The 20,532-nt window shown below is 40.5% G+C and overlaps 4 protein-coding genes across 5 annotated transcripts; 1 reads left to right on the top strand and 3 right to left on the bottom strand.

Annotated features, from left to right (window-relative positions):
* Positions 1–1,523: 1,523 nt before the first annotated feature.
* LOC149405180 (uncharacterized) lies at positions 1,524–3,707 on the bottom strand. The gene is made up of 2 exons (XM_089607786.1): positions 3,185–3,707; positions 1,524–2,509 (listed from the first exon to the last, which is right to left on the bottom strand). The coding sequence occupies exons 1-2, from the start codon at positions 3,705–3,707 to the stop codon at positions 1,524–1,526; spliced, it is 1,509 nt and encodes a 502-aa protein (XP_089463912.1).
* Positions 3,708–4,291: 584 nt separating this feature from the next.
* Positions 4,292–5,516, bottom strand: LOC149405179 (uncharacterized). The gene is made up of 2 exons (XM_089607785.1): positions 5,177–5,516; positions 4,292–5,001 (listed from the first exon to the last, which is right to left on the bottom strand). Exons 1-2 carry the CDS (start codon positions 5,514–5,516, stop codon positions 4,292–4,294), a joined length of 1,050 nt encoding a protein of 349 aa, XP_089463911.1.
* An 843-nt stretch (positions 5,517–6,359) lies between these two features.
* LOC149405178 (uncharacterized) lies at positions 6,360–7,115 on the bottom strand. The gene has a single exon (XM_089607783.1). The coding sequence runs from the start codon at positions 7,113–7,115 to the stop codon at positions 6,360–6,362; it is 756 nt and encodes a 251-aa protein (XP_089463909.1).
* Positions 7,116–15,925: 8,810 nt separating this feature from the next.
* Positions 15,926–20,530, top strand: LOC149405177 (retinal-binding protein). Of its 2 annotated transcripts, none has more exons than XM_089606911.1 (15): positions 15,926–16,287; positions 16,669–16,796; positions 16,967–17,099; positions 17,561–17,717; positions 17,789–17,867; positions 17,963–18,003; positions 18,144–18,260; positions 18,360–18,440; positions 18,838–18,900; positions 18,979–19,030; positions 19,434–19,508; positions 19,702–19,749; positions 19,827–19,862; positions 19,950–20,024; positions 20,239–20,530. In XM_089606911.1, the coding sequence occupies exons 1-15, from the start codon at positions 16,128–16,130 to the stop codon at positions 20,314–20,316; spliced, it is 1,323 nt and encodes a 440-aa protein (XP_089463037.1). In that variant the 5' UTR covers positions 15,926–16,127; the 3' UTR covers positions 20,317–20,530. The 2 variants fall into 2 exon arrangements, with proteins under 2 accessions (XP_089463037.1, XP_089463038.1); XM_089606912.1 differs by having other exon boundaries at positions 15,928–16,287; positions 18,982–19,030.
* The last annotated feature ends 2 nt before the right edge of the window (positions 20,531–20,532 follow it).

The raw sequence follows: 20,532 nt of genomic DNA, 5'->3' as shown, positions 1-20,532 counted from the left end.
GACGGACGATTTCGTGCCGATGACCTCAAAAAACGGAAATTGCAGTGACCGATGGGAATTGCGATGGAAAAAATGTGGAAATTTGAAAAAATTGTGTCGACGAAAATTTCGATAATACACGGAAATGCCGACGGAAATAATGTTGCATGATTCTTAATACAACAAATAAAATCTATATTTCAGACACGTAACAAAATTAGTTTCAAACACACACATAATAAGTTTAAACTCCAAATTCAAGATTCCAACATACGTAATAAGTTCACACATCATAAAAAAAACATAAACAATAATTCTAAAACACTTAATAGGTTCAAAAACAAAGATAAGTTTAAAACACATACTAAGTTCAGCATAGATAAAAAAAAATAAAAAATAAAATAAAAAAGTCGATAGTAAGTTGAGTGGCGGTGGCGTTGATAGTAACCCCCGGTTCGTGCTTGGAGATCACAGTAGTCAGCCAATTAAAATAAATTCGGATTCTATCAAAACAACAAGAAATTCTAACTTTGAAATATAAATCTCAAACATGAAATAAATTCGTGTTCTATCAAAAACAACAATAAATTCTAACTTTGAAATCTAAGTCCCAAATATCAAATAAATTTGGATTCTTTTAAAAAATTGAGAAAAACATATGTGAACCACACAACATTAATACACATCTTTCATTTAGTAAGATTTTTCCAAAACAATCAAAACAATTCGATTTCATCACAAACTCAAACTGTCGACACAAAACAGTGGGAATAACACGGGAATGTCGCCGAAATTACCAAGAAATAACGGAAATATTGTTGATTTTGCACAGACGCCTTCGAAATAATGTGGGCACGGTCGAAATGACGAGGATACGTCGCCGATTTGCAAAGATAAGATTTCCAAACGACATTCAAAGCGAAACGACATGGAAATCGCAACGAAATTTCCACGACAAAACGACGACATAAAGTGGCGAAACGATCAAAATGTCATTTTTGTGCCGAAATCCCAAAAATAGCGCAATTTCGACGAAAATTTTCCACAATACCCCGAAATTTTAATCCTTGTTTTGAACTACGGAAGAAGTTTGTTTCTTCGTACAGTAACTAAATTTACTTAATAATAACGAGAGAAAAAAAAACAAGTGTTACCTGCATCAAATTTTAATCTTTTTTATAATAGATAAAAAAAATAAGTGTACCTGCATCAAATAAGAAAATATATATTTTTTTTTATTCTCTTGTTAAATAGTATATTTTTAGAATGAATGTCCATGATAGATCTAACAAACCATAATAACACAAATATCTTAGGCCATATATATCTTATGTCCGTTTCAAATATATATATTTGAATGTCTTTATAGATCTAACAAACCATAATAACACAAATATCTTAGGCCATATATATCTTATGTCATGTGTTCAACTTCAATCCCAATGAGCAACGAAGACTTTTATTTAATTCCTTTTTACAGGTACAATTTGTTAATGGAAATTTTGTATTCAATTCCTTTTTTTTTAGAGAAAAGGTCTCCGACCTTAGATATCATTGAGCATTTCCGCCAACACTCGCTCTTGTAAATTAAGAAGAGGTAAAGAGTTCCAAATTACATCCGAATCAAAAGAAAGAACCTTCTTGGCAAGATTGTGAGCTAAGGAGTTACAAGTACACGGAATAAAAGCCACCTCACACCAACAAAAATCATTCATCAAGCTAAAAACATCTTCCAAAACAAGGCCAACTTTGGTCGTCAGAATTGTTTTCGCATTAAGGAGTTTCACCACCGTCTCACAATCCGATTGCACCACCACCCTCGTGAACCCCCGGCCACGTGCTTCTTCCAAGCCTCGCCGGACCGCCACCGCTTCCAAAATCAAAGGGCTATAGCAGCGGTGTAGGGGCACACTATAGGAGAAGAGGACAAGGCCAAAAGAGTTCCGGAAAATACCTCCCACTCCGCAAGTCTCGTCGTTCTTCCCAGTCGCTGCGGCAACACTTATGGCCGTGGTGTCCCGGGGAGGAGGAGGCCATCGGGGCGTTCGGGAGGGAGTAGCCCTCACTGCGCTCGGGAGGCCGCACACTTGCCGGAAATCGCCGAGAAGCCCGATGGCATCGTTGATGAGATCGGAAGGGGAGCCCACCGGAGTGTAGTGTATCATTTTGTTTCGGCGATCCCACACCCCCCAAAGAACCATAGTGAAGAGCTCAAAGCCATGTAGAGGTAAAAGAGAGGTGAGGTGCATGTGGAGGTCGGTAGTCTCCCCGCAATAGTTGTCTTTGACCATCTTCCACCATCCGAGAGATTTCCAAACATTGACGCTCTCCCCGTTTTGCGAGATTGCTTGAGGTTGGAATCCAATCCTTAGCCACTCTCCAAAGGAACATGCGGATCTTCGGTGGCACCCGGAGCTTCCAAACGAGATCCCACCATGCCTCCGAATCTCATGGGGAAGAGGAACCCGCCGCACAACGAGAATCGCTTGCCACTCAGTAACCGTCCCGCACCGAGTAATCCCCGTCGGGGCTGTAGTGCCAAATAATGTCGTCCAAAGTAGACGAACGAGATTCCGGGATTCCTATCGCCGCTTCCACATCATCTTCACAAAGTGCATTCCGAAGGAGGTGGACATTCCAATTCCCACAACCATCTTTAAACTCCAATACGTTCATATCACCGGGGATTCGGAAGGATCCCGAACGCAAAACCCCCCATCTCAGAGAATCCATCGGTCTCTCTTAGCATCAACCAACTCTCCCATCCCGATCCTCCACCTAGAGCCCCCTAGGATAATTTTCCGCCCCCAAAGAATGCCGTTCCAAATGCTAGACGCATTGTAGGTCCAATTCGACTTGAGGACGCAAGAGTCGGGGAAGTAGCTTCCCTTAAGCACCCGAGAAGCAAGGGAATCGGAGAAGCGAATGACTCGCCACACGGTCTTCACAAAGAGGGCTTGGTTGAATCACTCGAGGTTTCGGAAACCCAAACCCCCTTTGCTCTTACGTAAACAAAGTTTCTCCCACGTCCCCCAATGAGTCTTCCTTTTTTCATTATCACTTCCCCACCAAAAGTTAGCCGCCAAACGGTGAAGTTCGCCAATGATACCCTTGGGAAGCTTGAAACAATACATGAAATAACTTGGGATACCTTGGATTATCGCTTTAATAATCACCTATTTCCCGGCTGCGGAAAAAAAGTTACTCTTCCAATTTCGGATCGTGGCCCATACTCGGTCTTGGATGTATTGAAACACTTTTTTCTTGTGCCGTCCCACCGTCATCGGGAGGCCCAAATACCGATCGTGGCCTTCCGAAGACCGAACTCCAAGAATTCGAGCAAGGTCACCTCCTTCGTCTTTTCCAATACTTTTGCGGAAACACACTTTGGATTTGTTGTAGTTGATCACTTGGCCGGAAGCACGAGCATAGACCTCAAGGCTAGTCTTCACTTCACGACTTTCCTCCCGATTGGCTTTGAAGAAAACCAAACTATCATCCGCAAATAACAAGTGAGACACGAAGACCCTCGGGTTTCCAAACCTCAGTCCTCTAATACTCCCAAGATTCTCCGCCCTTTTGAAGATGGCCGATAACCCTTCCGAGCAAAAGAGGAATAAGAAAAGAGAAAGAGGGTCTCCTTGGCGGAGACCTCGTTGAGGAATAATGTTTTCGGTCAAGGTCCCGTTGATGTTGAGGGTGAACCTCACCGATCTAACGCTCTTCATAATCAAATCGACTCACTTCCCTTCATACCCAAGACATCTCATGACCGCCTCGAGGTAATTCCATTCGACTCGGTCGTAGGCTTTAGACATATCGAGCTTCAATGCGCCACACTTCCGTTTATGAATCTACCAAGTCTCATAATATGGGACCCTTCGAACCCCACAATCCTATTGTCGAAGTTGGCGTCCCTCCACAAAAGCACTTTGGTTCTCCAAAATAGTCTCCTTCTGAAGCCAATTAGTAATGCATTTCGAGACAATTTTGTAGAGCACGGTGCATAAGCTAATGGGCCGGAAATCCTTTACCCTCTTAGGCTCTTTAACTTTCGGGATAAGGGAGATGATGGTGTCGTTGTGGTCTCCGATCTCCCAATTGTCGTTAAGTATGCCCAAGCATTCTTTGGTTACTTCATCACCTACTATGTGCCAATACTTTTGGAAGAAGAGCCCCGGAAGGCCATCTCTCCCCAGCGCCTTTAGAGCCCCAATGTCGAAGACCGCCCCTTTGACTTCGTCGCTAGTGAACTTTTCGGCGAAAGTCTCATTCATTTCCCTCACGACCGTAGGCCGCAAACAACTCGTAACTATACCAATATCACTCGAAGAGGGGTGAGATGAAGAGAAGATATCCGAAAAGTAACTAGAGATTGTATCTTCAACCACTTTTGGGTCTTCGGTCCAGTTATCGTTGGAGTCGAAAAGCCCGGAGATGAGATTTTTCTTCCTGCTTTCCGGTGGAAAAAGCTAGTGTTCCGGTCCCCGCTGCAGAGCCATGCCACTCTACTCCGTTGGCGCCAATACTTATCTTCCTTCTCAAAGAGTGTGTTGAGTTTCCTCTCCTCCCTTCTAATCGCCTCCGAGTCGAAATTCGAGGTCGATGAGTTGAGAACTTCCAAGGCCTTCTTGTGTTTAGCGATCTCCGTCTTCAAATAAAAGAATTTATCCTTCCCCCAAGATGATAGGGAGATAGTACAATCCTTCACGGCACGCCTATAGTCTGATCTCCAAACCTTCCCGATGATGTTCTCACACTCTTGCTCTTCGCACCAGGCCTCTTCAAAAAATAATCTCTTGGATCTCCGCCGAAGGCCTTGCGCCGACCCCGGACTCTCCCCCTCGGGTGCCAAGAGAATGGGTTGGTGATCGGAGCCCCAAAAGTCAAGGTAGGTTACCTTGGCAAGGGGGAAAGCCTCCAAGCACTCCCCATTTGCAACACATCTATCAAGTCTCTCGACCGTGGCATCCTCCGATTTCTTGCTCCTCCAAGTGAATGGGTTCCCGAAATAGCCCACATCTTCAAGGTTACAATCATCGAGAACATATCTAAAAAGATCTCATGGAACCCGGCTCCTTCGGAGGCCCTCTTTGTTTTTCAAAATTATAGATAACTTCGTTGAAATCTCCTCCGCAAAGCCATGGCCCATGATGCAAGCCATGCACTTTTCGGAGGAGTCCCCACGTGAATCGACGTTGAGAAATGTTGGGGCTCCCGTAGATCCCCATAAACCGCCAACCCTTCCCGCTTGTTTTCATACACCTTGCTTCAATGTGAAATCTAGAAAATGATTCGATTTGAACTTCCTTGTCTTCTTTCCAATAGAGCACCAACCCACCACTCATGCCCACCCGGTCGACCGCAAAGCATCCCCCGAATCCCAACGAGAAACGTAATCTCTCCCCATAGAGCTTTGAAGAATTTGTTTTCGAGAGGAAGATGAAATCCGAGTTATGAACTTTGATGTTGTTCCAAACGACATTCATCGTCCCCGGGCCTCTAAGCCCTTGGACGTTCCAAATCAAGCCTATCATTGCGCCCGGTCGCCCATCTCCGCTGAGGGTGTCGATATCTTGGTATTTGAATAATCGATCTCATCTCCATTGGAAGGAGAACAAACCGGATTGGGTAGAATGGCCGAAGATGATACAACCTCGGAGAGACCTCCGTTGTTGGCCGCATCAGAGGGGTGGAGGGGCTCAGGCAAGGCAGTTGGTGTCTCCGCCTGAGGGAGGATGGGAGGGACATGGCAACGGCATTTCCTCGGTTTAAAGGCGGGCCGAGGTGGTTTGTAAGCCGGCGAAGCTCCCTTCCTCTTGGAGAGGTTCTTTTTCTTAGAGTCAGCCATAGCACTGTCTTGGCATCCTTCAGGAAAAGACTTCTGAAGAAGGACTGAAAAAGCAAGGACCTCACCTTTTGGGGGAAAAGAGGAAGTTGGCCCAAACAGACTAGGCCCACTAGTCTCAGCCAAATTAAAAGAGGGAAGAGGTTTATTTAAACCGGGTGGGCCTGTTTTAGAATGCACCGGCCCAAGGCCCAAGCTGGAACCCTTTGAATAAAAGCCATCCTCTCTTATCTCTTTCCTTTGTGTACTCGCGCCTCCCGAATGAAAAAGTGCTGCAGCGTCATTTCTTTCCTTCAGAGAGTCCAGCGGCGCAGGAACCACCAAAAACGGCAAGGTTTTGACGTGACTCGCCGACAGCAGCAGGAAGAGGAACCCCAGGCTCACATGGTCTCAGGTCTGACCCGGCGCGCTTCTTGGTGGGCGTCTTTAACGAGCGCGCGTCCCCAGGCGTACTTATCGCAAAGTTTCCAACGTCCTCCTCGTTCTCAGCCTCTCTCACCTCCGGCTGGGCCAGGGACGGTGGAAAGGTTTTTCAGGCCCCGTTCGTGAAGCAGGATGCGGTCCGTGAGAGATGGTGGATCCAATCGCCGTACAAGGGCACTGGCTGAACCCCGGGCTTCTCCACACGCGCTTCCATCTTCCGATGGCACTCACCATGGCTATGACCCAGTACGCCACATGTGAAACAAAAGGTTCCTAGGTTCTCAAATTTGGCTTGGATCCACAGAGGGGGAAGGTTCGTTCTTTCCACAAAGAAACCCGGGAAGAGCAGCTTGGAGACCAGGATGTTTACTCGAAACCAAAAAGAAGACGCGAAACGAGTTCCAGTCTTCACACAACAGTCCAGAACTTCCCCAAACAGGCTGGCGAACTTCAGAGCACTCTGGGCGTGGATCATCGTCGGGGGAAGACCAATGAGATGGACCCAGAATGGGCATTGAAGGAAGCTCAATTCTTCTAAGTTAAGGTTCTCCGGCCATGTCTGGAGCAAGAGGTACGCCCCCTTCACGGTCCAGGGGTAGTGAACGAGTATAAAATCTCGATCTTTCTTCAGACGAAAAGTGAAGCGGAAGATATCTAGCTTAACCTCGGCGATTGCCCAAGACTCAGCCGTTTTCCAAACCCTGGTCAGAACTGCCACCAAGGTGCTCTTCCCAATCGGTCGACCGGTGAGAAGCTTCCCTAGGAGTATGTGATCAATCTCAGACGCCGGTCGGAGGTCCAGAGGTTCTTCTAAGGACAGCTCAGATTCCAGGAATGTGGTGGTTGTTTGGGCCACCTCCTCCATTTCGTTGGCGTCGTGACTAGAACTCATGACTCAATAAGCGAGAGAATCCTATCTAAGGACACAAGAGGCTACACAAAACCCCAGAGACCACAAGAGTCCCACCCCGAACCACCAAAACGCAGGAGGCTCAGCGGATCAGGGCCAACAGCCGGCGTTCGGAGCCACATTCTCAGAAAGACCAACTTGTACGGAGAGCGTTTTCATTGTATGATATCTGATAAGAAAACTTAGCTGAGAAGTGTTTTGTCGACAAAAAGTTTCAATCTTATTAACGATTGAGTTGGATCCATGTACTAACTCACTTGACTTCTGTTCGTAGAAAGCTAATACAGCTCTCAAACATGGGGTTTTGTGATGTTTCCGAAACAAAGCCCAAGAGAGAGTGACGATGGCATATCTGCTAGATTTTGTGACAGTTTGGCTCAAGAGATTGCGAATTTGTTGTCATATGAGATTTTTTTTTATTTGATTCCTTTTAACAGGTACAATGTGTTCATGTAAAAAATTTTATATAATTCCTTTCTACAGGTACAATTTTTTCTTTGATAAAAAAAAGTACAATTTTTTCTTTGATTGAAGAAAAAGTACAACTTTTTCTTGTTTTTTAAGTTTTATACTCGTGTATTATGTATACATATTGTAATCCTCCCAAGTACTGACGTGTAATTAACTAAGAAAAATCTTGTAATAGACGAAGAATATGGTAAGATAACTCTAGTAGCTGTTTGATTTCAGATTCGACTCCTCAATAATCACGAATTGTGTATTCAAAAGAGGATATCATTTTATTCATATTTATGTGGATCTCAAAATTTCGTCGAATAAGAAGTGAATTAAACGTATGTTTTTTAGAATAATGTGATAAACTAAATTAGTAAAAATAAACTGATAACAATAATAATCTGAACTAATTCTCTTTATTGAATTTAGTAGGCTAATACAAAAAATTGCCTACCCTAATTATGACTTACGAAGCTGAACAAATAGACGAGAATACGAATAATACTTGGCAAGAATAATAATTATATCGTGTGTGCAATTTCTAACTTAGTGATTATATTTATAGATGAAGATCGGCTTGTCCAACTCGTCAATCTCGGAGACACGTGGTCGAAGTAGAATGCATGATGTGTTCAACAATTAATTCGAAAAATGAGCAAAGAGATTTGACGAGCTCAGATCGTAGGCAAAGACCGCTTCTTCCGGGGTGGGCGCATGCTTATTTTTTACTTGATCTTGAAGGTGAACTGGAATCGTCGTACTATATGGGCTTTGGCCCAAGACGAATTCGTCCCTTCCGCAGCTACGGCGGACCGGACTGTAATGGGCTTGATGACTTCAAGCCATCTCGGGCCTTTGGTCCAAATAGTATTCTCGGGTGGATTCTACACCCATACTCACTAGTCAAGTAAATGTGTTTTACTTGATAGACCATAAATGAGTCAAAGCGAACAACTGAGATTTTCTCGGTTAGTTGCGATTTCGTTGATGCTTTTATGCAACTCACCTGAGTTCAATCAACACGTGTCAATCCATACTCGCACATATATGATGTGCGTACGCAAATTTCAGCGGGTCAGTTAAAATTTCTATTCGAGAGTGGGAGTATTAAGACATAATGAGTCACGAACACAACCCTCTATCTCGCAGCTCCCGTGGTCTTCTCTATCTGCCACATCGACAATTAGCTTCCACACCCGTCTCGCAGACGGAATCCAAGTCACCAGTTCTTGTGGTTTTGGTTACCGGAGGGCAGCTTCATTAAATAGGTGATAATCTTCATAAAGTACAACTCCCTATAAAAAAAAACTTCTCCATAATCGGGCTTTGATTTTTGTGAATGATTTTATTTCGACAATTCCGTATTTCCTAGAGCATGATAGCTAGTAAACTATGATTTTTAGTAGAGAGAGATATACCTCAAAGGCCATGAAGATATCCCACAATTCGTGATTTTGATTGTGATCAAAGAACGCCTCAAACGGGAAATAACGAGCATAGCATAATAGCATGTGCCGAAGATTCTCGATGGTGGCACGCATAATAGACAACATGGAGAAACAGGAATGTGATGTCGCTCCAAGTTACCTCGTGCAGGTCCGCCATAAAAATATTTTAATTTTTGGGGCAATTATCAAACTCCACATTTTTGGCCAACGGCTCGTCGGCTTCGAGGAAGATTCCGCAGGAGTTGCTGTATCATCAATGGCCACTATGTTCTAATGAGCCTTACTATTAGTTAGAAAATTGATTTTGAAATGGGCCCAGATAAATAATAGGCTGACCATGAGATTAAAAAATTGAAAAAGGGAAAACAATATGATATAAAATATAAAAATACAATATTGTTTAACTAATATAAATCTGTTATTGTAAAAATTTTTTTAATAAAATGTTTATTATAAATATCATACATGTATTAAATATTATATATTTTACAAATTTAAAATTGAAGATATATATGTATTTATATATGTATATATTTTTAATATATTTTACCACATTTTTTCCGTTCGGTTTTTATGGGCTTGTCAATTTTTCATGAAAAACGGCATTTGAAAATGAAAAATCGATTGTCATTTTTTACATTTTTTTCCGTTCAATTTTTCATCGGTCGGTTACGGCGCTGTTGCCGGCGCAAAAGCGGCCGACGAGGAGCATGTTTTTCGATTCATCGTCATTATTCGCCGAATGTCATCGTTTTCGTTTTTTTTTGTCCGAATGTCGTTGTTTTTCAGAAATCTGTCGTTTAATTAAAAGTTAGAGAAAATTTGTACTATTAAGATTCTAACTCAAGATCTAAGCTTTGGGTGCACAAGTGTTTACCATTAGACCAAGTTAAAATCTTGTTATATTTTATACAACTTAATATAAAATATGTAAATCGATAATTTTAATATAAAAATCGTATAAAAAAGAAACATAAAACAATAAATTTATGACTAATATAAATTAAGTTAGGATAAATTACACTCATGCCCCCTGAACTCGGAGGTCATTAACAAATCACCCCCTGAACTCGAAATTTCCACAAAAACTACTCTGATCTTTCAATTTTTTTGAATTGCGCCCCTTCCGTCTATTATTTTCAGTTACCATCCATGACAAACCCACGTTTTCGGCACGTGACCCATCAGCGAGGGGTATATTTGGTATTCTCTCATGATATTAATTAAAGATAATTTAAATGATTAATTTCATTTAAATTTTTTGGGTAGAAAAGAAGCGGGTTGAATGAGTTTCGAGAAAATTAGGGTTTTATTTCGAAATGGTGAAAACTGGTTGGAAACCCCCGCGAAATCAATCTCCGGCGAAGAAGAAGCAGAAATCGTCTCCGACGAAGAAGACCGCTCGTAAATCTCCGACGACGAAGAAGCAGAAATGCGATTCCCAAAGTAACGCATCGGTGCGCTTACCACCGTACGGTGAGCATCTTTATTTCAAGATTAAATATAAATAAATCCAGGATGTCGGGTGTTGGTGGGTTAGTATTTATGAAAGTGAAATGTTGGGACCACTGCTGGTATTTGTTATGCTTTGTTTTTTATGAAATGTCGGGTGTTGGTGGGTTAGTCTTTATGAAAGTGACAAAGGGACCACTTTTGTTGTCGTTGTCTGGTTTTGGGGGTTTCGATATTTTGATTTCAGACTTTAAATACAAATGTAGGGACCAGTAATGTTTGTATGGTGGAGTAATTGTTTTTTTTTTGCACGTCTTTGCTTGTTTGTATTGCTGCAGTCACTGGGTCAGGAAAATTTACGTACGAAGTTCACCATGGGGGTAGGATGGAATTGGTGAATGACCGACTGGCTTATGTGGACTCTAAAGTGGACTATGTGGACCACATGGACATTGACCGGTTGTCGTTACTGGAGTTGGACGCGATTTTGAAGAAAGACTTGGGATACTTTGTTGGAGGGCTGTATTACATGGTACCTGCTGACGCTACTGAGTTTATATTTCTTGACTCAGATAGTACGTTGTTAAGTGTTGTAGGAATGCTGCTTGAGAGGAAATTTCTACTGCCTCTATATTGTGATCACCGGGTTGAAGAAGGGCATACTCTTCTTCTGGTAGAAGACTCAAGTCCAGCAGTTGACGTTCCAGATATTGAAGTGGGTGAGACTGTAGTTGAAGATCCTGAACTTGTATTTCAAGAATGTCAAGCTGAATTTGAAGAGACTGAACTTAACCTGGATGAGAGTCAACAATCACAAAGCCAGGTGGATGGGAGTCAACAGCCACAAAGTCATCATGCTGATATTGAAGAGCCAGTCAGTCAACACGATGAGGGTCAAGACCCACAAAGCCAAGTGGATGAGAGTCAACAACCATTCAGTCAAGTGGACGAGAGTCAACAGCCATTCAGACAAGTGGATGAGAGTCAACAGCCATTCAGTCAAGTGGATGAGAGTCAACAGCCATTCAGCCAGGTGGATGAGAGTCAACAGCCATTCAGCCAAGTGGATGAGAGTCAACAGCCATTCAGCCAAGTAGATGACAGTCAACAGCCCTTCAGCCAAGTTGATGACAGTCAACAGCCCTTCAGCTAGCCAGAAATTCAAGAAGATGGTGAAACAGAAGCAGATGATGATGAGGACGCTGAAGTTGTTGAGGAAGATAGTGGATTTGAGAAGAGTGAAGATGAGGTGGCCGTGGACGGGGCAACTGTAGAGCGTTGTTTAAAGGGCAAAGGTAAAAAACCTTACAGTGATGATGAACCAGTGTCGGCTGCAGATAGTGACTACAACGACGAAGAGAACATCAACTTACACCATGAGTCGTCTAGCGAAGATGAAGACAAGGGTGGTTCGGTTTCGAAGAAGGTTCTGCCAAAGTTTCAAGAGTTCAGACAAGACACAGACATGGGTTGTCCTCAGCTCAAATTGGGCATAGTATTCCCTAGTGGAAGTGTATTCAAAGATGCCATCCGAGAATACTCTATCAGATCAGGGAAGGAAGTTCGCTTCAAGGTCAACGACCCGAATAGAGTGCGAGCAGTTTGCAAAGATGCGAATTGTAAATGGCTTTGCTATGCATCAGAACTAGGTAAGACGACCACATTTGCAATAAAGACCTATGTGCCTGAGCACACTTGCGCCAGAACAAACAAGAATAGGTTCGCCACTTCACGATGGTTGTCTAACAAGTACATGGATACTTTCAAAGACAATGACAATTGGTCAGCCACCAACTTCATGCAGAAAGTACAAAAGGACTTTGTATTACAATGTTCAAAGATGAAGGCTTATCGAGCAAAAAATTTTGCGACCAAAGTGATTGAAGGCACGTACAAAGAACAGTATGCGTCTTTGTGGGACTATGGTGCAGAGATCAAGCGATCTAATCCAGGATCAACTGTCGAATTCCTGACTGAGGCCGACGAACAAGGTAGGCCTATATTTAAAAGGCTATACATTTGTTATTCCGGCTCTAAATCTGGCTTCAACGAGGGTTGTAGACCTGTGCTCGGGCTTGATGGATGTCACATCAAAGGACATCACACAGGTCAACTGTTGACAGCTATTGGCATCGATGCCAATAACAGCATGTTTCCAGTCGCTTTTGCGGTGGTGGAGTCAGAATGCAAATCCTCGTGGGCGTGGTTTTTAAACTATTTGAAAGACGATGTGCGAATACACAATGGACATCACTGGACATTTATCACTGACAAACAGAAAGGGTTAAAGGAAGCCCTGAATGGACTGTGGGAAGCCGGTTCTGTAGGCGCAGAACACCGACATTGTGCAAGGCACTTGCAATCCAATTTCACGAAGGTAATATCTTACACTAATATACCACACTATGTATGAAAACATGTTACTTATTTCTCACACTAATATACCAAACTAATACTCCACACTACTACTCCTGAGCAGGTTTTCAAGGGACAATTTTTGAAACAAAAGGTAATGTCAGCAGCAAAGGCGTATTCTCAACACAAATTCCTTCAAGAAATGGATATGATCAAGGCAGAGGATGAAGAGGCTTACAATTGGTTGTGCGAAAAGAATTCAGTACACTGGGCTAGGAGCAACTTCAGAACAACTGTCAAGTGTGACATCTTACTGAACAACTTGTGTGAGTCCTTTAATGGTACTAGGTCAGTGTTACTAGCGAGGCAAAGACCAATTCTATCCATGCTAGAGAGAATTAGAATGTACCTACTGCAGAGGTTTAGCAAACAGCTAGTGGCTGTAGAAAAATGGCCAGGAGAAATTGGTCCGCGCATTTATAAGATCCTTGAAAAGAATAAGGAACTGTCTGGAGAGAACATTGCTCATTGGTGTCGGGAATTGCTATTCCAAGTCCAGAACATGTATGGGAGTATGTACTCGGTTGATTTAAATAGAAGAACATGTTCATGCAATCGTTGGGACTTGTCAGGTACTCAATTCACTCATTACTCAGATAATTAAGTATGGCATGTCTAATTTTGTATGACTTTTCAGGGATTCCGTGTGCTCATGCCATTGCATGTATTTGGCAAAAACATCAGCAACCGGAAATGTATGTGGATGATTGCTACAAGAAAGCCGCTTACATGACTGCATACAAATACATGATCAGTCCGCTGAACCCTATCGAGCAATGGCCAAAAACAGGGCTAGAACCGATTAGAATGCCACCAAATAGAGCCGAGCCAGGGAGACCTAAAAAGTTGAGGAGGGTGGAGCATGATGAGGTAGTTCCACGTGGTGGAACCAGAATGACTCGAAAATACGTCACAGTACGATGTTCTGGATGTGGAAAACATGTACACAACCTAAAAACATGTTTTAGAAGGCAACAAGATGCATTGGTAAGCTTAATGTGCTAAATTTAAAGTCATGATATCTTGCTATCTAATCCATTATCGTGCAGAGAACTGAACAGCGAGCGGCTAGAGATGCACAACAGGCAGCTAGAGGCGCTCCAACTCAACGTGCTCCAGCTCAACAGCCTGCAGCTCAACAGGGTCCATCACAACAACCTCCAGCTCAACAAGGTCCAGCTCAACGTGGACCAACTCAACAGGGTCAATCTCAACAACCTGCCCCTCAACAGGGACCGTCTCAACGTGGACCGCGCCAAGTCAATCCACAACCACAGCTGAGGGTTAGTTGCTAACTTTTTAAGTCGGTATCAACCATCATTACTTTATCTGACCATTTGTAATGTTTGAAATTACAGCGCAGTCCGAGACTCAACAAGGTTCCAACAAGAAAGAATGTACTACGGCCGAGAAATTTATTTTAGCTTATGTGTTTGTGTATAACTGTGGTTGATGTGATATATGTGGAACTCTTTTGCATGAAATTAGTAGCTAAAAATGTATGTGGTACTATTTTGGGTGTAATTGGTAGGAAAAAATGTATGTGGTAGCAAAACTGTGGTTGTAAACTGAACATATTTTGTCCATTTCGTAATCTAAAACTGACCAGGTTGGTCTTTTGTCCATTTCAATGTTTTGATTGCATTCTTGATCTTCATTTTGATGTCCATTTTAATGTTTCTATTTAAATTACTTTTGTCCAACAACTACAGTCAGTTTAAATGCCATTCATTTTGTCCAATTTAAATACTATTTGAACCAACTAACACTGATAACTAACACCACAACAAACCAAGTCCAGTGCTCATAAAAACTTGTCCAGATCACATATTACATACATAAAACTCGTCCAAATTGCATACAAAATCTTAAGTACAAACATGATTTATTTGAACATCAAAATAAAACCTACACCAATACATAATACCATCATATACATCTTCAATTTGCGCGATTCATCCCCTATTTTTTCCCTCAGCTGCTTCAGCTCAATGTCAACTTCATAATTCATGTTCGTCTCCGACACATCTTCTGTTTCCCGTGCTTCTAGCTTGTTAATTTTCTTCAATAATCCAGGTATAATTTGCAAAGACCTTTTACACATTTGTGGATCAATCCACTCTAACATACCACAACCCCTGTCCCTGTTCTTCTGTAAATAACCTCCAACATTATTTGCTCTTTATACAAACAAACAGCGAGGAATAGCAGCGGCGAATACAAACAAAGAACAACGTACCTCAAACCTTGAACAGCCATAAAACCTCCTCCCTGGGTTGTCACACGTCCAGGACGTTCGCTCGACGCACAATACACGACAGTAGCAGCGAGGAATCCGACGTTTATCGACAGACTCTCCTTCATCGAAGCCGATACCTCCACATTTCGACGAAGACGCCATCGATTTGAGTTTGCAAAGCTCACATCAGAACCAAGTTCGGGATTTTGATTTTAGGGTTAGGGATTTCTATATATAATTGGGTTACTCAAGGGTATTATCATAATTTGACCTCGCTGATGGGTCACGTGCCGAAAACGTGGGTTTATCATGGATGGTAACGGCAAATAATAGACGGAAGGGGCGCAATTCAAAAAAATTGAAAGATCAGAGTAGTTTTTGTGGAAATTTCGAGTTCAGGGGGTGAGTTGTTAATGACCTCCGAGTTCAGGGGGCATGAGTGTAATTTATCCATTAAGTTATTAAAAATGTGTCTCATATAAATTATAAAGATATATATATATATATATATATACATATGTATATACACATTTATACAATTAGATATATGTATTGAGTATAAATATATTGAGATTGAAATAATGAGAGTATTTGATATTATATTTGTACAAAAATAATTAGATATTGAAGATTATAAAATATAGTTGGCATAAATCTCAATTAAAAATTGAAAAAAATACATACATGCATATATATAACATTTAAAATCTCATAAATCAAATCTTATTAAATAGGATTTTCTGTAGAACAGATCACCATAATTAATTGCGTTCGTTGGAAGGAAAACACGACAGAGAGAGAGAGAGAGAGTCCACCAAAAATCCAGTCCCTACAACCACAAAACACAAAACGGCATCAAATCTGTACAAAACGACATCAAAGCGTGGACTTCTGTCTCTCTCTTCGACATTCCTTCAAAGTTGAACCGACGAACCGAACCACCTACTTCGATCGTCAATGGCGATTACGGAAGGTCTCGTGCCCATAAGCAGGACTTTCCTCGCTTCGTTCTACGAGAAATACCAGTTCTCTCCTCTCTCCGAAGATGTCTCTCGTCTCTCCTCTCAGCTTCGCTCCATGGCCGGCAATTTCATCGCCGAAGTGCCGCCGAATCAAGGTATTTTTTTTAAACCCGCAGAGAGCGATAGAGTGGTTTGAGTTCCAATTGTTGGTTTTAAAGAATTGCGAATGATTCCAGAGACGATTCTCTTCTTTTTTATGTCCTCAAATTATTAAAAAAAAAAAAACCAGGGCTTTGTTTTATTTTTTTTAGATAAATGAATCAATGAAGTATTTTCGTTTTCAAGAGAACTAATATGCTTAGAACTTCTCAAAAGAGTGGAATGAGTAGTTACAGAAATTAGACATTGGTTATATATGTTTCTATGGTAACTTGTACTGCAAATAGCTAACCAAAGTATGTTATCTCATGCACTGAGAAAATTCTACGAGTTGGATTTGGGGTTTCCTAAATTTGCGTGGTATGTGTTCTTCGCAGGTGAAAACCTAGTACTAGAAGAAGCCGATTCTCAACCTCCTCATAAAATCGATGAGAATATGTGGAAGAATCGAGAGCACATCGAAGAGATTCTGTATTTGCTTGAGAGATCACATTGGCCTCCGTCGGTAAGAACAAAGGCGTAATTTTGAATCATGTAATATATTAGAATCTCCGGATTGATGTCGTTCGTGATTCAATTTTTTAGGGGCAGATTTTATATGTTACAGACTAGGATTATGGTAGTTTTATTCTACTATTGCTCTTGATTTGAAACTTACTATGGAACATGTTTCAGCTTCAAGAACAGTCGACTCCTGATGATTTGGAGCTTGCTGTTGTATTCGGGCAGATCGGAGATAAGTTCCGGAATGCTTTAAAGAAGTTGGAGGCTTTCCAAGCCAAGAACTCTGACAGGGTGTTTAGTACAGGTTTGTGCTTATAATCTTGTTCTTATTTGGATGTTTGATGTTTGGGACTTAGTCATGTTGACTCGAAATTCAAATATAATGATATAAGTTTCAAGGTCGACACATTGGGCTACGTTAGTATTCTGATTTGAAGGTTTAAATAACTGTCTTGGGTGTTTATAATTTCTACCAATAAAAGAACCAACAACTTTGAGAAATCAGGTGGGCAGTGCTATATTGAGTAATTGTCTTGTACAAATTGAAAATTTTGTTGACTAGTAGTGGTAAACATAAATAATAATATTACTGTCTATTTTTTATTTATGGTATATAAGAAATTTCTGGACAACTTTCGTATTATGCAATATGCCAAGACCATTTTTTTTTAGAATTAGTTTGATAATAAGAAGTACTTGACTTTTGTTCATCTTTGGTAAGAATGACCATAAACATGCAACAATGTATATCCAATTTATTTGCAGTCATGACTTACATGCCTCAAGATTTTCGGGGAACACTTATTCGACAACAAAAAGAGCGGTCCGAAAGGAATAAACAGGCAGAGGTTGATGCTTTGATTAATGCTGGTGGAAGCATACGCGATCGATATTCCCTCCTTTGGCATCAACAAATGGAAAGGTAAGAAACTAGACAGATTTTAACAGCTATGACCGAATCTGAATATTTTGATGATCTTAATTTTTTTTCAGGAGGAGACAATTAGCTCAGCTTGGCTCTGCAACCGGTGTTTACAAAACCCTTGTGAAGTACTTGGTTGGGGTTCCACAGGTATTGTTCCGGTTTTCACCTACTGTTATCCTCAGCTCGGTCATTTTTTGTTAACTATTTTTAGCATAATATTTTATTTTTATTTTTGGATGCAGGTCTTACTTGATTTTATTCGTCAATTAAATGATGATGATGGGTGCGTTTTGACTCATATCATTTACCTTCTCACTGCATCGTGATTACTTGTACTGGAGAGATGTGAGCTCATATAAACTTTATGATTGTTTGATTGAGTGACTAATAACGGTGCATATGGACCCTGGTTACTTTCTATAGTCCAATGGAAGAGCAACGGGAACGTTACGGACCTCCTTTGTATAGCCTTACTGCAATGGTACTTTTTATTCGGCTCTTCCTTCTGTTGGCTTGGGGGCGGTTCGAGGCGGGGAAATTGTAAGACATGCATATTTTTTTTGTGTCACTTAGGTTGTCGTGGTATTATATATAATTTTTTTTTTTTTCCTGGCTTTCTTGTTGATCAATCTTGGACAGAAAGAAGCAAGACGTGGCGGTTCTAGAACAGGCGGTCGAGATTTACACAACCGAGTTAGAGAGGTTCCTCGCATTTATTAGGTATTATCTTTAAACCCGTAGAACACTACCAACCTGAATCCTTCTCACAATAAGAAGTGTGTTTAAATGTGGTAACCAATGATATTGATTTGTACTTTCTCGTTGCATGTCTTCTCTTTTCGTCAATATATTAACACGTAATTTTAATTTATTTATATTTCATTTTCATTTGACACCTTCATTAGCAAATTGTGTGGATGCACAAGGAGGATTTATTGGTTTTTTTTATTTTTTTTAAATTATTATGCTTACAATATCAGAGAAAAAAAAATATTTTTTCGCTTTTTTTATTTTTTATTTTTTTACCCTTTTATCTGACCTACAATTATTTTGTTTCATCATGTTAAGGCTAATATAATTATTTTCATTCTTGTATTGATAATTCTTCATTCATTAGTGAGGTATTTGCAAATGCACCTTTCTTTATCTCAGCGGACGCTGCCGGTGCATCGGATGGAAGGTAAATTCCCGAGTGTTGCCTTTTCCGATTTTATTTAGTTTTGGTATCTCATTGGTTTCTTTTTATTATTCTTGGTAGTAGAAATGAAGAATTCAAAGAAGTAAGCATTGCAGCGGGAAAGAACCACGAGGTTTGTTTTTTCATGTATTTGCTTTTGAATCATTATTATTCATTTGTAGAAAGTGGATATAAATTTAAGTGATATCATATAGCATCAATGGCGATGTCAAAGAAAGGAAAACATTTTTTTGGGTAGGCCATGATTCCGAATTTTTGTAGAAATGCAAAATGTTCCTCTCATTTTGGGAAGTAGGTAAGAAGTTGATGAAAAAATGAATGGATAAATGAAAATTGTTTTCGCATAGCTGTATTATCCTGAGTGAAGTTTTGTTTGGTCGTGCCTCTTGTTGTTGAGTACAAGATGGTTCTTGAATTAGTTTTAAATCATTTAAGAAGCCATATTTTTTTAATCCACTCGCTTGATAAATTCAGAAGAAATAAAAGTCTCTCATTACTCACGACTTCCCTTCCAGGTTTTGCTGTCGGTAGACTCGGTAAATTCATACATTGCTTGGGACTTCGCAGTGGTACAGGGAAAGATAGCAGTGGTATTGTTTCTCGACTTTCATCGAGCATTTGCAATACTCTATTATTACTATTAGTTCCTTTTGCTTCTCCCAAAAAAAAAAAATTTGATTGGATTTTTTTAGTAACAGATTCACTAATGCCTTAGAATTATGGTCATTTGAGTGGTTCTTGTAATATGTAAACTCCATATTGAACCATGTGTGTTACATTCAGGACATTGGATTTAGTGTGGAGTACACAAATTCTTCTGGAGAAAAAACTGTAAGTTGAACAACTTTGTATCTCTTTGGTTCATGTAATATGTAATGTGATTATATATCTATTGTTGATTTTCACAGCTGATTCTACCCTATAGACGAAGCGAAGCTGATCAAGTGAGTTACTGTTTTTTTTACTGTATACTGTTCGACTTACGGCTGTGTATCCCAATGATATTTATTTATGTTCATGGGTTTTCTCAGGGAAATTTCTGCTCGATGATGGCTGGAAATTACAAATTAATTTTTGACAATTCTTACGCAAATTTTTTTAAAAAGGTAAGTCCCCGAACATGCTTGTTTATTTATTTATTTTTGTTGATTTGCGCTTATAATTGGTCACATGATTGATTAAAGTTTCCAGCCAGAAAAGCCTATGTTACCTTAAGAAGGTTGAATATGAAGCACAATAGCTTTTTTTCTCTCATCCATGGTAAAATAAAAAAAGGATTTGAATTATTGAGATCGTTTATTTTCACACGCTGTGTAATAGGTACTGCGATACAAGGTGGATTGTATAGCTCCGGTTGTGGAGCCATTGTCATCATCAGAGAACCAAGAGGAAGCATAAATAAAGTGATTTCTTTAATTACCATTTGTGGAGTGATTTGCTTAAAAAAGTGTTGCTCTCTGACTTTTCCTTACCATCTGGGTTGCTTATCTATTTTTTTTTTTTTAGGCTTCCACACTTAATTATGTTTTAACGTTTCAAATTTGTTAAATAATGTAACATGCTGTACAAATTCCTGTATATCAGTTCTACATTAGTAAACTACATTCTTATACG

This window comes from Urtica dioica, chromosome 2 (genome assembly GCF_054948205.1).
Source record: "Urtica dioica subsp. dioica isolate 48M chromosome 2, U.dioica_male_clone48M_v1_H2, whole genome shotgun sequence".
In the NCBI taxonomy this organism is placed as follows: domain Eukaryota; kingdom Viridiplantae; phylum Streptophyta; class Magnoliopsida; order Rosales; family Urticaceae; genus Urtica; species Urtica dioica.
This window is presented reverse-complemented; position numbering and strand designations above follow the sequence as displayed.

Coding starts and splice junctions, on each gene's coding strand:
- LOC149405180 (XM_089607786.1), bottom strand. CDS start 3,707: ATGAAGAGCGTTAGATCGGTGAGGTTCACCCTCAACATCAACGGGACC. Junction 2,510..3,184: donor CACGATCCGAAATTGGAAGA/GTAACTTTTTTT, acceptor TTGGCACTACAG/CCCCGACGGGGATTACTCGG.
- LOC149405179 (XM_089607785.1), bottom strand. CDS start 5,516: ATGATAGGCTTGATTTGGAACGTCCAAGGGCTTAGAGGCCCGGGGACG. Junction 5,002..5,176: donor GAGCCCCAACATTTCTCAAC/GTCGATTCACGT, acceptor GTAACCTTGAAG/ATGTGGGCTATTTCGGGAAC.
- LOC149405178 (XM_089607783.1), bottom strand. CDS start 7,115: ATGGAGGAGGTGGCCCAAACAACCACCACATTCCTGGAATCTGAGCTG.
- LOC149405177 (XM_089606911.1), top strand. CDS start 16,128: ATGGCGATTACGGAAGGTCTCGTGCCCATAAGCAGGACTTTCCTCGCT. Junction 19,509..19,701: donor TACAGGGAAAGATAGCAGTG/GTATTGTTTCTC, acceptor TGTTACATTCAG/GACATTGGATTTAGTGTGGA. Junction 19,750..19,826: donor ATTCTTCTGGAGAAAAAACT/GTAAGTTGAACA, acceptor TGATTTTCACAG/CTGATTCTACCCTATAGACG.